At 43.4% G+C, this 17,256-nt stretch overlaps 1 protein-coding gene across 4 annotated transcripts in view; it reads right to left on the bottom strand.

Annotated features, from left to right (window-relative positions):
• abtb2b (ankyrin repeat and BTB (POZ) domain containing 2b) overlaps positions 1-17,256 on the bottom strand; it is a 95,185-nt gene that overhangs the window by 42,459 nt on the left and 35,470 nt on the right. For all 4 annotated transcript variants that reach the window (XM_020044138.3, XM_020044137.3, XM_013131394.4 and 1 more), the window contains 2 exons: positions 6,967-7,128; positions 1,204-1,414 (listed from right to left, as the gene is read on the bottom strand). In XM_020044138.3, the coding sequence (XP_019899697.3) occupies positions 1,204-1,414; positions 6,967-7,128 (373 nt within the window). The remainder of the gene's footprint in view (positions 1-1,203; positions 1,415-6,966; positions 7,129-17,256) is intronic.

Here is a 17,256-nt window from a genome sequence, read left to right as displayed (position 1 = left end):
GACTGACTCAAGAGTTGCCTACTGTACACAAGGCAGCGTTTATACCGGTAGTAGTGAGGAAGCCCGTGTGAGCAGTAACTGTGGTCTTAATACATTGCAGACTGCAAAAATGGTTAGAAAGCTTGGTAGGCTGCTTCTGTTTGGCTTGAAATTACTAATTCGACCAGTGCAAAGTATGCCAAATAGGCGAGTTGAGTCGAGCCGGTATCATGCAGTGGAAAAGCGCCATTTGCCAAAAAACATCTAAAAAACAGCCCAGTTCTGGAACAGCATTCTTTGGACAGATGTAACTAAGATCAACCTGTATCAGAATGATGGGAAGAAAAAAGTATGGAGAAGGCATGGAACAACTCATGATCCGAAGCATACCACATCATCTGTAAAATACGGTTAAGGCAGTAAAACTAGTGTTTATTGATGATGTGACAAAAGACAGAAGCAGCCAGATGAATTCTGAAGTATACAGGGATATATGGTCTGCTCAGATTCAGCCAAATTGATTAGTCGTTGCTTCACTTTGCAGATGGACAATGACCTAAAACATACGTCAAAGAAGCGGAATATTCTGCAATGGCTGAGTCAGTCACCTGATCTCAATCTGATCAAGCATGCATTTCACTTGCTGAAGACAAAACTTAAGGAAGAAAGACCCATGAACAACTTAAGACAGCTACAATAAATGCCAGGCAAAGCATTACAAAGGAGGAAGCCCAGCATTTTGGGATGTCCACGCCTTCCAGACTTCAATGAGTCATTGCCTGCAAAGGATTCTCGACAATGTATTAAAAATTCAAATGTTATTCATTAATGTGTTAATTTGTCCAATTACATTGGAGCCCCTGAAATAAGGAGAATGTGTTTGAAAATGGTTGTAATTCCAAAATGCTTCATACAAGAGTTTTGTTCAACTCCTTGAATTAAAGCTGAAAGTCTGCATTTCAGTTGTCGTGGTTTCATTTCTAAACCATTGTGGAGGTGTACAGAGACAAAATTATGACAATTGTGTCAGTGTCCAAATATTTCTGGACCTAACTGTAGTTCTTGCTGAATGTGAAGTAGGTTGGATTCAAACCCAGTGCACTGGCACCAGAGGCAGCCGCAAGACAACCGTAGGCAACAATTCAAACACTTTCCTTAACAGACTGCCTCCTGTTAGAACTTAGCACTCTGGTGTTTGTTCGTCTTCCATGGACCAGGGCCTACCTCTCCTTGTTGAGGGCCATCCTAGGCGGCTCTAGGTTGGGATTTTCCATGGACTCCATCTGCGGGCAGCGGAGGAAGTAGTAGAGGGTGTGCAGGGCATCAGGCGACCAGGACACGGTCTGCTGGGGCCGGGTGAGGCGGGCTGGGCTGAGTCCCAGTCGTACAGAGCTCAGGCGCTGCATGTGGTGCATGGCTCTGGACACCAGGTCACCTAGGAAAGGGATACGCAGAGGGACATGGTGAGAGGTCAAGATATATGTTCACACGCACCCACACATGGCGGAGATACCAATACAACCAAGCTTAGAATTGGCCCCCAAGGCCCCTTGATCCGGCAGGAAATCCCCTCTATTCCTTCCTGGACCCATTAGTAGTGTAATTAACAGTAAGCCCAGTCAGACTAAAATGACCCTTTATCTCTAATGGCCTATGCACTTAATGGACTAGTCAGACTGAACGGCTTGCTAACTGGAGTGATTTTCACAATACCTGGCTGAATTGAAGGGGAAAAAACGACATTGCACAGGTCTGGCCTGGTTATGAGGTTTGTAGAATAGATACAAACAGGGCAATGTAAAAAGGAAAATGTCCAAGCATGCAAGGTTTGGTAGAGGAGTGCCCAGTGCAGCGAGGCAATGACGGTAACCAGGGTCAGTTTAATCACTGAGTCACTTCCTGGTGTTCAGATATAATATATATATATTTTTTAAAGTTACAAAAAAAATTCAGGAGAACATACAAAGACCTATATCAATACACCGTGGCCTTCCTATTTTGGAAAACCAAATGTATAATAATTTTGCATGTTATATCCGTTACCCCATTCACTTTCATTGTAGCTGGGAGAGGCTCTCAAAACTGAACTCTCAAAACTGTATTAATAACAAAAAAATAATGTCTCCACAGTCCAGGATTAGGCTAGATAATCTGAAAAAATGCCCCAGGATCAAAAATAGCGAACCTTTGCTTTAAATTATCTGCCGCCCCTGGAATGAAGCTAGATTAAGGTGAGCAATTTGGGTTTGGATCTTTTGGCATCAAAAGGGTATTTTGGGAAGTAGCCTCAGATCTTTTTAGCATTTCATGTTTTTTAAAGATAATGTGGTTTGCCAAAAGACAAAAGTTGTGTAAAAACTTAAAAAGGTCGGAATTTTGCCGCCTGTGTAAAACGCACAAAGGCAGTGCAGTACAGCTATAAATGCATATGGAAGTGCAGTAGTAGGCCATCTGTGAATACAATTTGTACACCCACATGATCGGATCTGAGCAGGCCTAAACCAACAGATGGAGATAACATCAGCTGGGTTGGAAGGCTGCATCTTTCAGCAGCTCGTTTCCCTGAGTATTTACACTTTGAATCACAGAGACACAAAGGCAGGGGTGTAAGAGTGAGCATGACATCAGAGTACCCCCCTCTAAATACTTTTTCAACCTAGCTAAAGTAAATAAATAGAGCATTGAAGCATCATCGTCACTTGTTGTGGTATTCAGACATACATGAGCTAAAGTAGCAGCCAGTGGAAGCGTGGACAAGACACTTTCCTCTCTACAACAAATGTTCATATATTAATTTGGTGAGTAGTTCTTTTTCCAAAATAAAATTACTGTGCTTGTGATGAGGATTAATTTATGAATTTAATTTGTATTATTATTGTATTACCAAAATAACCTGCAACATTGGCAGTGTATCAAATACTTGTTCTCCCCACTGTATATAATATACATTAGGGAGACTTGCCCCTCCTGTCCTACCTTGCTCCTACGCCCTTTCCCAAAGGCACACAGACACACACACACTCGAAATACCCTTCCCAGTAATTCTACCAGGAGGAGGGGAACAAGATAACATTCTAGTGCATGGCCAAGGAGGGAGTGTGTGTAAGGAAAGGGGGCCTGAGAACATCACCCCGCACCAGTCAGTAGCACAGGCGTTGTGGGGGAGGGAGGGGCCCGGGTTAGGCTAGCAGGGGCGGGGTCATACTTTGGAAGCATGTAGCACTCATTAAACATTATAACCCATACAGGTTAATCTGTAACCTGATTACTGTTGAGTGGGATGGTGCCTGGAGGCAGGATCGGGTTGGAGGGGGTATGGCTGGGGTTGAGGGTACCAAAAGGAGGCAAGATCTCTAAAAAGCCAGAGGCCATGTGTAGGTGAAAGATTTCATTGTGTTCCCAACAACCAGCCAACCTTTAGGGGGTCTCAGGGGAATTCTACCCCCGGACAGGAGAGCCTGTCCTTGGCTTTTTAGCCCTGATCGATCCCCTGGGGTTCTAGGGTTCAGCTCCAGAACTCTGGAGGATATGAAATGCAGCATTTTTGGATTCCAAGTCTTATTGGATGGATTCCTGACTGGGAGCGTGGGAGCCAATTAAATATTATTGCAGGCTGTTTCTGTTCAAAACATGTCAACAACTCCACCCACCCAGGAGCAGAAAGGAAAATTGAGGTTTCCTTTATGTAGTTGTGTACCCACCTTTTCCTGTCCAATCAGTTTAACTTAAGTTATTTTTTTCCAACATATTTTCAAATGATTTGTCAGTGGGAGGGACTTACATGATTAATTAGGTTTATGTGTCATGCTCAAATGGCACACCCACATACTTAACACCTTGTCAGGTTGGAGACTTGACTCCAATCAAACCTTTTGATTACCGGCACATACTTCTACCAGCCACCCTTAATTCCAACCCAACCAATTCCTTATAACAACTTTAACGTTTGCCTGTGTCAAGCTCACAATGTTCTACTACCTTGTCATACTCACAAGCACCAGTGTTTCCAAAAGGGTGAATCATTTATCCCCAGCTAAATCCCCTTGGGTTGACTGGGCTTACGACTGGGATTCTGGGAGAACCAATCACTTATGTTTGTTTACTCAGTGGCTCACGAAAATATTCTAGAAGATTTAGGGTGATTATGAGCTAAGCAATACCTCATTACGCTGTTCACATTTTTGGCACTCTGTTTATGCCCCTGTCTGCTATGTTGTCAGGTTCATACCTCTCCTCTTTGGTGAAGCCCTGAATTTAAATCAAGGGCTTGATTGTCAATTGACAAGTTGACTTATGTAGTCTAGCGGTCAGAGCATTAAACCAAAGCATCTGAGCGGAGTGTAATGAAGAGTGGATTGTGCGTTATTTAGCTTGAACATGGAGCATGGTTCCAAAATGTGGATTGGCGGCGATCTGTCCCAATTACATTTTGCTCTGGTACTGCTCAGCCATGGTTTTTGCCAAGAACCAGTATTGAGCTTGCAGGGGCCCAAACTACCACAAGGAATCAATGGGTGCTACAAGACAGCAACCCTGTTTTCCCCAAAAAAACATCCATATTTTAACATGAACAAATCTACATTTTGGAAACTTCAGAAGCTACTTTGAAATGTTTAGAGTACATTGGGGGGAGTGTTTGATTTCAATGCATGTAAACATTGTAAATTGGCCAAAATGGAGTTACGAGGTTTTCATCAGACCGCACCAACATTTAAATTCAACCATTTCCCCAATCCACCAGCCAGCACACAATTTGCAGAAAAAGAAATACTTCCATCCATGTGCCCCCATATTTAGTTTGTGTTTGTGCCCGCTCGGTCCGCCAAGTCCAAGGCTCCAGGAGGACTGCCTGCCTCCATATAGATGCCCCTGTGTCTGCACTGTCTCCTGGGGAAAATTAGCCTTGCCAACCCCATGTGTGTGAGGAGGTGTGGAGAGTGCCAGCCGAGAGCTTGGAGCAGCACCGTAGCACTGGAGAGCCATTACACAAAGGGTTCACTCAGAAAGAGAGGGAAAGTGTGTATTTTCTTGAACACCCCGCTAATGGCCAGTGTGTGTGTACATTTCTCCAAATGTCCTGCTAGCAGTCAGCACGTGTATGAACGTATGGCCTTGTGTGCTGTGCGGACAAACGGCAGTGTTCAGTCATTTGGAAGAGGAAGCCTATCCCTCCTGGTGGTGCCTCCCGCCACCCGCAACCTCTCCACCCTTGTGCCTTTCCATCATCCTCACAACATCCAGTCTTTAGTCTGAACGAACCCCATCCCGTCAACTACTTTTAAACCACAACGTTCCATCGCCTCTCCACTCTGTCATTAGCCCCTCCATCTCCTCCTCCCCCCAGCTCCCAGCAGACTCTTTTGAACTGCCCCCCCACGCCCCGCTAGGAGCCCCCAAGTCTAAACAAACTTCTGTAGGTACAGTGAAGTATAAGTGTGTGTGGGCACGTGTGTGCGTGTGTTAGGTAATGCCAACATAGAGAACCTTTCACGCGATGTATCCTGCTTTCCACGTGACAGAAGAGCCTTGAAACTGCCAACGCCTGGAAAAAACCCAACTCAATGTCCACAGTTTCAATCTTAACTGTAGTCAATGGTTCTTCTACAGTTCCTTCAACAACTCACACTGGTTCCATAGATTCATCTGCTTTTCATCTGACGCCGGCTATGTGAGAAAGGGGCTGTTCCAAAATGGCACCCTAATGCTTTCGTAGTTCATTACCTTTTACCAGATACTGTAGTGCCCTTCACAGGGAATAAGCACCATTTGGAAAGCAGACATGGTTTCATTTTCGGGCACATCCCAGTCTGAATAATTTCTACATGGTTTGTTTGGTTGGGACTTACAGTATGTTGTTATCATTAAATATAACATGTTTGTCGTCATAGTGGAGTAGACATTGACTATTACTGGGGCCTCGCCCTTTCTTCCATTTTGGATAAGGGGAATGCAAAGCGCAAGGGTTAAAATCAATTTAATTCTTGTCTTCAACAAGGAGCTTTGATTTGACTCAGACAAAGACTGAGAAAGACAGACAGACAAAGACTAACTGATTGACAGACAAGCAGGCAGGCAAACCCAGAGACTGTCTTGTCTGGCTGGCTGAGTGACTGACAGGGCTGAGATGGACGGATAGTTAAGTTCGACAGGGCTTGCAATGAGGTCTCGATAAGAGTGACGTATTGGGACCTGCGTGCTTTCCTCCTCTCATTAATCACACATGAATAGACATGACAAAGAGAACAGGCAACTTTCAAAACCTTTCAATGTTTGATTGTGCCAGATTGGCTGAGTTTGCACCTTTGACACTGTTCCATTGGATTTATGTTGTGACAAACAGACACTTCTTACAATATGAGGCTATGCCCCTACCCAGTCCCACACAATCCATAACATGACAGGATCAAATCCACGGTCACTTGATAATGTGTTTTTAATATCACTGCTCTCCGTTTGCCACACATAGACACTGGCTTACAATAACAGTCATTTTGACCTGAGGAATGTCCAATCACAGGAATTGGGTGAGAGGAGCTCACAGTATTGGCCGGAATGGAAAGGTATCAAACCATGTGAGTGATCTTTTCCACTCCGTTCCGTTCTAGCTATTATGATGAGCCTGCCCCAATAAAGGTATCACCAGCCATTTGTGAATTCCATATCTGGTTACTGTTCTTAATGGTTAGGTTTAAGTCAAGAAGCGAAGAAGAGGAGGTATAAGCAAATATTATGGATGTCTGGGATTTAGTTTGATTATATTTAGGTCAATCTCATTAGATTTTTTCTCTTTAAGTGGCAGAATAATTTGAGTGTGTATAACTGTTTTGGAGAGAAATATATTTGCCAGTAGTTAGACGGCAAACTTTGTGTGATAAGGTTCATGGGGGAAAAAGATGGAAAAATTAAGTCATTACAGAATCCATTATAAAATGTAAAAGATAATATTATATGAACACACAAGAAGGCATGTATTTCCCCAACACTCACTAAGCTCAGAGATGCTGCCTACGCAGGTAGCCAAGAGAGACTGTTCCAGGGTGCGGAGCTCCAGTTGGGCGTAGGCGTCCTCTCTGCTTTCTTCCCCGGTCATGCCCTGACCCGGCTGGCTCTCCGTGTAGGGACTGAAATGGGCTGGGAGAGACAGAACACCTATGCGGAAGCAAGCGGAAAGAAGAGAGAGAGAGAAAGAAAAAAAAGAAAAAGAGAGAAGGAAGGAAAGAAAGAAATGGGATTAGGCTTATGATCAGAACACAAAGGAATTGATCAAATGCTGATAGACTACAAACTGAAATTCGAAAAGTGTTTGACTCTGGAAATGAAGTCCTGTATCTCTGCTGTAGCCCAGAAGATAAATAAACACACACCAACAAACACAAGGAAGAAAGCCTCATAGCAAAAACCAGGTCAAAAAACTTGCTGTTGAATCTAGAAACTCAGCAACACAAAGCTTATACAAGGGACATATGAGGTTCACAGGTCGTTTTTAAGAATTTGTTTTTCTTAGCAACTTGGCATGCAGAGCAAGTCTGATTCCCAGCACCAAACCACTTGCCACTAACAGATAATGTGATTGTGGTGACACAAATGGCACCCTCTTTGCTACATAGAGCATCATTTTTTACAGAACCCTATGGGTAGTAGTGCACTACAGGCATAGAGAGGAGGGTATAGTTTTGGATGCATGCCATGTGATATACTGAATGAGGAACTTGAGCGAAAAGATGAGGTAATGGGGAATACCAGCTCTATAGCAGGCTTTGTGGTTGTTTAAATGACTGTTTGGGAAGTTTCTTGAAATAATGTTATTTTCTACATCTGTCTGTCATTTCTTACCGAGTGCTTACCGATGCTTAGACAAGGCTTGACAATAACAATGACCAGTAAAATGTCAAATCGGGAAATAAAACAAGCGACTATCCCAAAAATGTGTGATTGAAAAAAATAATAATGACATTACAAAACAACTGAAGGATGTTGAGCTACTTTCGCGCACTGTTGACCAGTTAAAGAGTTGAGCAGTGATGTGACACGTGGCTGTCTGGTATTGTTTTTCAATAAAACATTTAAAAACTCATGCGGGTCACTCAACTGAAGAAGGTAGCAAAGGATAACTACGAGCTCAAATGAAAGCAAATATTTTTCACTGTGTCGTCTGTTGTAAGTTCCCGGCTAGAGCGGACAAATGTGGGTCTTTTTACAAAGGCACTGACAACTTTCGCAAACAGTCCCTAACTGCACTGCAAACAGCACCTGGTCTGCATGACTGCCAAGCGGGTGGCTGACAATCCGTCCTCAGGGCCCTTGGTCGTACTGATCAGGAATTTAAATGCAGATGCCTGTTAGGTGATTGCACGACTTATAACATCCGCATACCTAGTAACTAAGACAGACTCGCCGGTTGCCTTGTTCCCTGGGGATGAATGAGTTAGTGTTTTGTATAAAAGACAAATGTTTTGTTGACTGTTATCTTTTTATTCATATTTATAATTTTTTATGGTTCATATATACAGAATGCATTTCATAAAAGATTAAATATGTTAAGTAACAAAAGAATTTGGTTATATGTTGTAACACTGATAAATTGAAACTTTTGTAAGGAGGAACAATAAAAATGTTTTTTGGGCCAGTAAGTTCCAAAACCTTTTTATTTTTACATTGAGCCCTGCTTAGTAGTAGTAAGCAGGAGTTATGAAGTAATATTGTCGTTTGTGATGATAGTTCATGCTAATATACAGAGAAGGATAGTTGGCTGTGGCTTGGTAGCATAGTGGTTAGATGACACAGTGTCTTAGATATGAATGTGCATCTCTACAAGATATTATGGACCACCAATTATGTATTCTGGCGCACTAAAGACTACACAAACGTTGTACATTCAGATTCACAGAACCAAGCGCGCAGCTTGTGAACAGGTAAGGCAGGTAACTGGTTGGAGCCCCAGGCCGTTAGGGGGTTCCCGAGGGCTGACAAATTTTACTCCACAGCAATGTCTCAAAAGTGGCAATCGCTGTGACCACTACCCCCTCCCCCTTAAAAGGTGTTCATTTCATCAACAAAAATTGTGATGGAACTATTCATTAAAAACCTATTTTTCAGTGGCAGTTGACAAGAAGATAGCTGACTAAATAGGAACAGAAAAACAAAACGAAATAAAACAAAACCAGAAAGTGTTCTTGAGCCTGGTGCAGGAATGAAGAGACCTGTACCACCTGCCTGATGGAAGGAGGGCAGTTTGTGGCATGGATGTGAAGGGTCCCTGATGATGCCGCACACCCTGTGCAGACACCGCTTGTGCTGGAGGTCTACGATGGCCGGGAGCTGGGTACCAGTGATGTGCTGGGCAGTTTCCACCGCCCGTTGCAGGGCCTTGGCTATGGAGCAACCACCAAACTATGCTGTGGCGCAGTTAGTCAGAAACATAACCTATCCTAAACATGTCATAGCAGGCCTGATTATCAAACTTGAAAATACTATTTAGCTTTATGTGTTAGCATTAAATACAACTGTCATATGTGGTTGGTTTTTACACTGGTTGTCAAGAGACCATTATAATTGTGTCATGAATACAGTGGTACAATTTGGACTTGTCATAAAGATGTCATGACGTGTTATAACACTGTCAAATGCATTCATAACAGTGTCATGAATATTTTTCTTGACCTCAAGTACAGTGGTACAATTTGGACTTGTCATAAAGAAATACCTTAACAAAAGCAAGACATTTCCTTTATTGTTTTTGCACAACAAATGTTTCCCAAAAAAAAGACATATATACTTTCAACAATCCTAGTATGGTAACACTATGCGATAAGTGTACATGAACAACCATTAATAAATGCAGTAGTTACCTTGAATGAACATTGATGAACAATGATGAACAAGACATGAACAAACAGTTAACAATGATATCCCTTACTTTATTAATGGTTTACAAATGTAATTTGTTCATAAGCTCATGTCCTTTTTTGCAAGAACATGACAGGTTATGTTGTCTTGGTTACTGTCATGTTGTCATAAAAAAGACACTGACAGGTTATGTTGTCTCAGTTAATGTCAAGTTGTCATAACAAAGACAGTGACAGGTGATGTTGTCTCAGTTAATGTCAAGTTGTCATAACAAAGACATTGACAGGTTATGTTGTCTCAGTTAATGTCAAGTTAACATAACAAAGACATCCCAAACAATGTCAACCTTGCATAAAAAAATGACATATTCAACCGAATGACACCTAATGACAAAATTCATAAACATTCAAAATGATTCCTTAATGTGGGATGTCATGTTATGACAGTATCATGACAGTGTCATGTCATTCTTATGCACACCCCTTCAAATAAAGTGTGACCAAAGTTTCTCCCTATGCTGCACATTTCCTTATCTGTCCACTGGGAGAGCCCCATATACCTGGATCATACATTACATTCTGTGTCACTAAACTGTCATAGCTTTCTTGGGGTGCCAGGGGAAAGTAAAAGTTAACATCACAAATTTGTGATCAGTAGCAATGTCGTTATCACCACCATAATCAATATTGGCGTCATTGTAATCAAAATGTGTGATGTTAGAAGAACGACATGATGGAATTTAATCAATGTCTCCTTAACATCTGTCTAGTGGCCATTCATGACGGTCCAAGCCAGGGATATCGCATTCTAAGATGACTGTCAAACTGTCATATTCAGTAATAACTGCAGCCACTAAGATATTCACATTTATGGCACAAGTAGTAGCAACTAAGCTCGCACTATTTACCTCTTTCCTTCGGTTTTTACAGGGCCCTAGGCCTTCTGGGGCCATAGGTGGTTGCCTACCTTGCCTAATGGTAGCGACCGCATCTAAAGTTACCTCAAGGGTAGGGAACTCCGGTGAAGGAGGGCCAAAACACTTCTGTTTTTTTGTTTCTACTTGCTACTTAACTGAACTCACCTGGTCCCTGGTCTGAATCAGTCCCTGATTAGAATGAGATAACCGGAGTGGGCTATCTCTGCTTAACAACTTATTATATTGAACCTTAAGATCTTAGGGGTCATAGATGTGTACACACACACGCACGCACACAATCTCACACAAGCCCACACAGGATCTTACCTGCACATACATTCAATGCAAACAATAATGCCGACTTCAGTGCCTGAGACAGCTTACTTAGTGATTTGACTGGCACCTTCTCCCAGGAATGACCCTCTATGTACCCTGTCTGCTCCACTTTTCCAATGTGTATGAATGTGTTTGTGGGGAAGAGGAAAGCACCTTTGGCATGTAAATACAACACTTCCTTAGTGTAAACCCTTCTTTTTGGCAGATTAGGCCAAGGAATGCAAAAACCCGCCACACCCATTAAGAAATGTCCAACCGACAGAGAAAGACAGAAACAAACAGACACAGACAGAAAGAGACAGCGAGAAAGACAGAGAGAAAGTCCTGTTCAATCCAATTTACCAGAAGTCAGAGAAGTAGTTATGATGAGCGAGTGGGGTAATTACATAATATACTACACAAAATGTGTCAGGCCAATCACGGCTGACATGATAATATCCTGTTCGCGCAATGTTGAATTGTCCTCCTAGGCTTTCTAAAGGCTACCCTATTCTCTACATAGTGCACTACTCTTAACCAGAACCCTACTGTGATGCAGAATCTATTTTTCCCTCTGCTAAGGAGGAGTGACAAATAGAGGTGCTGGCTGAAGCTGAACACATTGTCCATCTGCAAGGCAGGCAGCGAGTTTGTAGTTGCTTTTCAAGGTTCCTTGGTTTGAGTTAGATCCTGGATTTGTTCCAGAGGCTTGTATTATTTAGGCATTTCTTAGGATGGCTGCTAAAGCTGAACTTTGCCAGGGATTTCATTGCATTGCATTGCATCATCTTCCGCTTATCCGGGGCCGGGTCGCGGGGGCAGCAGTCTAAGCAGGGATGCCCAGACTTCCCTCTCCCCAGACACTTCCTCCAGCTCTTCCGGGGGGACACCGAGGCGTTCCCAGGCCAGCCGGAAGACATAGTCCCTCCAGCGTGTCCTAGGTCTTCCCCGGGGTCTCTTCCCGGTGGGACGGGACCGGAACACCTTCCCAGGAAGGCGTTCCGGAGGCATCCGAAACAGATGCCCAAGCCACCTCAGCTGACCCCTCTCGATGTGGAGGAGCAGCGGCTCTCCTCTGAGCTCCTCCCGGGTGACCGAGCTTCTCACCCTATCTCTAAGGGATCGCCCAGCCACCCTGCGGAGAAAGCTCATTTCGGCCGCCTGTATCCGGGATCTTGTCCTTTCGGTCATGACCCAAAGCTCATGACCATAGGGGAGAGTAGGAACGTAGATTGACCGGTAAATCGAGAGCTTCGCCTTGCGGCTCAGCTCTTTCTTCACCACGACAGACCGATACATCGACCGCATTACTGCAGAAGCTGCACCGATCCGCCAGGGATTTCATGATTCAATATTTTCAATAAGTCCTGATATGATATTTCTCAGGATTCTATATACAGTGGGGAGAACAAGTATTTGATACACTGCCGATTTTTCCGGTTTTCCTACTTACAAAGCATGCAGTGGTCTGACATTTTTATCATATGTACACTTCGACTGTGAGAGATGGAATCTAAAACAAAAATCCAGAAAATCACATTGTATGATTTTTTAATTATGAATTAGCATTTTATTGCATGATATTAGTATTTGATCACGTACCAACCAGTAAGAATTCCGGCTCTCACAGACCTGTTAGTTTTTATTCAAGAAGCCCTCCTGTTCTCCACAAATTACCTGTATTAACTGCACCTGTTTGAACTCATTACCTGTATAATACAATAGGCAAGCAGCTTGGTGAGAAGGCAACAACTGTTGGCGCTATTATTAGAAAATGGAAGAAGTTCAAGATGACGGTCAATCTCCCTCGGTCTGGGGCTGCATGCAAGATCTCACCTTGTGGAGCATCAATGATCATGAGGAAGGTGAGGGATCAGCCCAGAACTACACGGCAGGACCTGGTCAATGACCTGAAGAAAGCTGGGACCACTGTCTCAAAGAAAACCATTAGTAACACACTACGCCGTCATGGATTAAAATCCTGCAGTGCACGCAAGGTCCCCCTGCTCAAGCCTGCGCATGTCCAGGCCTGTCTGAAGTTTGCCAATGACCATCTGGATTATCCAGAGGAGGTATGGGAGACAATCATGTGTTCTGATGAGACAAAAATAGAGCTTTTTGGTCTAAATTCCACTCACTGTGTTTGGAGGAAGAAGAAGGATGAGTACAACCCCAAGTACACCATCCCAACCGTGAAACATAGAGGTGGAAACATCATTCTTTGGGAATGCTTTGCTGCAAAGGGGACAGGACGACTGCACCGTATTGAGGGGAGGATGGAAGGGGCCATGCATGGCGAGATCTTGGCCAACAACCTCCTTCCCTCAGTAAGAGCATTGAAGATGGGTTGTAGCTGGGTCTTCCAGCATGACAACGACCCGAAACACACAGCCAGGGCAACTAAGGAGTGGCTCCGTAAGAGGCATCTCAAGGTCCTGGAGTGGCCTAGCCAGTCTCCAGACCTGAACCCAATAGAAAATCTTTGGACAGAGCTGAAAGTCTGTATTGCCCAGCAACAGCCCCGAAACCTGAAGGATCTGGAGAAGGTCTGTATGGAAGAGTGGGCCAAAATCCCTGCTGCAGTGTGTGCAAACCTGGTCAAGAACTACAGGAAATGTATGATCTCTGTAATTGCAAACAAAGATTTCTGTACCAAATATTAAGTTCTGCTTTTCTGGTGTATCAAATACTTATGTCATGCAATAAAATGCTAATTAATTATTTAAAAATCATACAATGTGATTTTCTGGGTTTTTGTTTTAGATTCCGTCACTCACAGTTGAAGAGTACCTATGATAAAAATGACAGACTTCTACATGCTTTGTAAGTGGGAAAACCTGCAAAATCGGCAGTGTATCAAATACTTGTTCTCCCCTCTGTATATATTTATTTTTTACCATTTGTTTAATATGGGAACATAAATGTGCAACCATCATTAAGAATATCCTCAATCAGGTTTAGACCACCTTAGAGGGACCAAATTCCATAAGGAAAGGGAGGTTAATTGGGACACACCCAAATACATTTCAGTCATCATAAAATGGAAGTCGTCTTGCAGTATAAACTTAATTTTGAAAAGCCCAGTTAAACAGTCATACCATTGAGAGAGGTGCTTCGGGAGTATGGGGTCCTGGGTCCTTTGCTAAGAGGTGTCAGGTCCCTGTACGACCGAAGCAGGAGCTTGGTTCGCATTGCCGGCAGTAAGTCTGACTTGTTCCCTGTGCATGTTGGACTCCAGCAGGGCTGCCCTTTGTCGCCGGTTCTGTTCGTAATTTTTATGGACAGAATTTCGAGGTGCAGCCAGTGGCCGGAGGGTGTCAGGTTTGGGGACCACACGATTTCGTCTCTGCTCTTTGCGGATGATGTTGTCGTGTTGGCCCCTTCAAACCAGGACCTTCAGCATGCACTGGGACGGTTTGCAGCCAAGTGTGAAGCATTTGGGATGAAAATCAGTCCAAAATCCGAGGCCATGGTCCTCAGTCGGAAAAGGTTGGAGGATAGTTCTTGCCTCAAGTGGAGGAGTTTAAGTATCTAGGGGTCTTGTTCATGAGTGAGGGAAGGATGGAACGGGAGATTGACAGACGGATCGGTGCAGCTTCTGCAGTAATGCGGTCGATGTATCAGTCTGTCGTAGTGAAGAAAGAGCTGAGCCGCAAGGCGATTTACCGGTCAATCTACATTCCTACTCTCACCTATGGTCATGAGCTTTGGGTCATGACCGAAAGGACAAGATCCCGGATACAGACGGCCGAAATGAGCTTTCTCCGCAGGGTGGCTGGGCGATCCCTTAGAGATAGGGTGAGAAGCTCGGTCACCCGGGAGGAGCTCAGAGTAAAGCTGAGGTGGCTTGGGCATCTGTTCCGGATGCCTCCTGAACGCCTTCCCGGGAAGGTGTTCCGGGCACGTCCCACCAGGAGGAGACCCCGGGGAAGACCTAGGACACGCTGGAGGGACTATGTCTCCCGGCTGGCCTGGGAACGCCTCGGTGTCCCCCCGGAAGAGCTAGAGGAAGTGTCTAGGGAGAGGGAAGTCTGGGCATCTCTGCTTAGACTGCTGCCCCCGCAACCCGTCCCCGGATAAGCGGAAGAAGATGAATGAATGAAGTTGTCTCTCAGGCTGGTAAGTATAACAACCCAGTTATACAGGCAATCAGTAAGTGTTATTTTATCATAAGTTAGTCTGTATAAGATGTTTTTTTCACATGTTTACCTTTTTGATGTGCTACTCTCAGTCAAAATACTGCTAGCTTAAATGTACTAGCAAGCCTCTACCTTTTTCCAGAAGATAATTAGCAAATGAGATTTGCTCATCTATCTGTCAACCAGGGAAAACCATGTTTTACCATTCTAGTGTTTTCTAGGTTATAATGATGTTTTCTTTTTTCAGGGTTTTTGGATGTCTAGTCCTTACCTTTTTCTCAGGGTGACTGGAAAGAAAAGGGATGTTCATTCTGGGGTAGGCTCGCTTGCATGACAGGACATTTGTTGGGTGATACGTACCAATGGTCAGACTTCCTTAAACATCAGCCTAGGAAACTGTACTGGGGCAATAATTATCCCATAAACAAGCACAACCATACACATATACACACACAGCTAAACAGTGTTGTCAACACTACAAAAAGTATTTTGAAAAAAGGTAGAAGATAACTCCCTGAAAGTGAATCATTCCACCAGGTGTAAAAATCTGATTTGAAGAGAAGTTGTGGCCAAGACGATCTGTAAAGAGTAGTGTAACTGATATGTGCTGAATCTCTGACATACCTAGTCGCTGATATGGGATCTTATGTTCAATTCCTCAAAGCAAGCAGTGGTGGAGATAAAATAATGCTGAAATGCCTAGCAGAGTGTGTGTCTGTGTAAATGGAAAACACACTTTTGAATTAACACATTCAGCAGGGAAACATTGGTTTCCCACAGGGAAAACAATCTTATGTAAAATGTGTGTATTAAAGTGGCTACTGCCAGACATTTTCAAGTTTCTGTGTGAGAGAGATGGGCTGTACGTTTATTTTGTGGGTGTAAGATTATTGTAAATGTCCAATAGCCTTTGTCCAAGTTTTATTTGTTTTAAATGGATTTGTTTTACATACACATTTCCCATGTCATTACAGCACTTTTGAAATCAATGAAGAGCAATCGGGCTGCCAATGAGGAAAGAAATCCACATTATCAACTGCAGAAAATGTCTACAGTACATCCTGTACACACTCTGTCCCTGTCCTCTACCTTTGTTCCTCTGTCTGTCTGTCTGTCTCTCTCTCAGCCTTGTATAATATGTGCTGACTCTCTCCATTCAACACAATAGAAATGGCTGCCTCTGACAGAGTGTTCTAGGCTGTTTACAGGACTGATAAATCGGACAAAGCTCTATCACACGTTCACTTTCACCAGTCAATCCAGGCAATTTAACACTAGAACCACCAAATGCTTATGTCAATTTGTGTTTGAGATTGTAATTAAAATAAAACTGCCATTTTGAAAGCTACACCCTCCTCCTTCCATGACTTTTCCTACATAGGCATATATTAAATGTTTCTGTTGTCAGAAATCTAAACAGACAAACAGAAAAGTATTTAGAGTATATTTACCAGTTTTTTTTACCCCATTTTCCGACTTAATCCACTAACATCCCACGGCACTTAGCGTTGGTACCCAAAGTCCAAATCCCAATGTCCACACTCACAGACTCGCTAAGTCTGTGAGGGCTTTGGGCTGTCCCACTGTCAAATCGTCAAGTGCGCAGGGTCTCTTTCGCAGAAATGTTTAGCCCTTTATGCACCCTTTCTGCAGACTTTGCCTGAGTGAATTGCTCACAGTTCAAAACGGTTTGTGACGTGAAACACGGGGGTCACCAGGGGAAGACCGGACGAGAGAGAAAAATCCCGGCAAACCCACTTTATAAGAGATGAACGGCGCACTACATTAACAAGGACTTAAGATGGCACATAGAACACATGAAATCAGAGGAATGTAATCACCTTATTACACACCTAGTATATTCAATTCTTTTTTTTTTGCTTAACGGTGCTGTTTTGAACAAAAATAGTACATTGATTATTGTCAATTATAGATTGTTATTGACAATTACCTCTTGTCCACTCTGTAGGGCAAGAGCCTCCAAGAAATATAAATCAGGCAGTCGATTGATTACGTGCCATGGCTGCGAATAAAGTAAAAACTTAAAATTAAAAGTTCCAA

Source organism: Esox lucius, chromosome 19, assembly GCF_011004845.1.
Source record: "Esox lucius isolate fEsoLuc1 chromosome 19, fEsoLuc1.pri, whole genome shotgun sequence".
NCBI lineage: Eukaryota > Metazoa > Chordata > Actinopteri > Esociformes > Esocidae > Esox > Esox lucius.
This window is presented reverse-complemented; position numbering and strand designations above follow the sequence as displayed.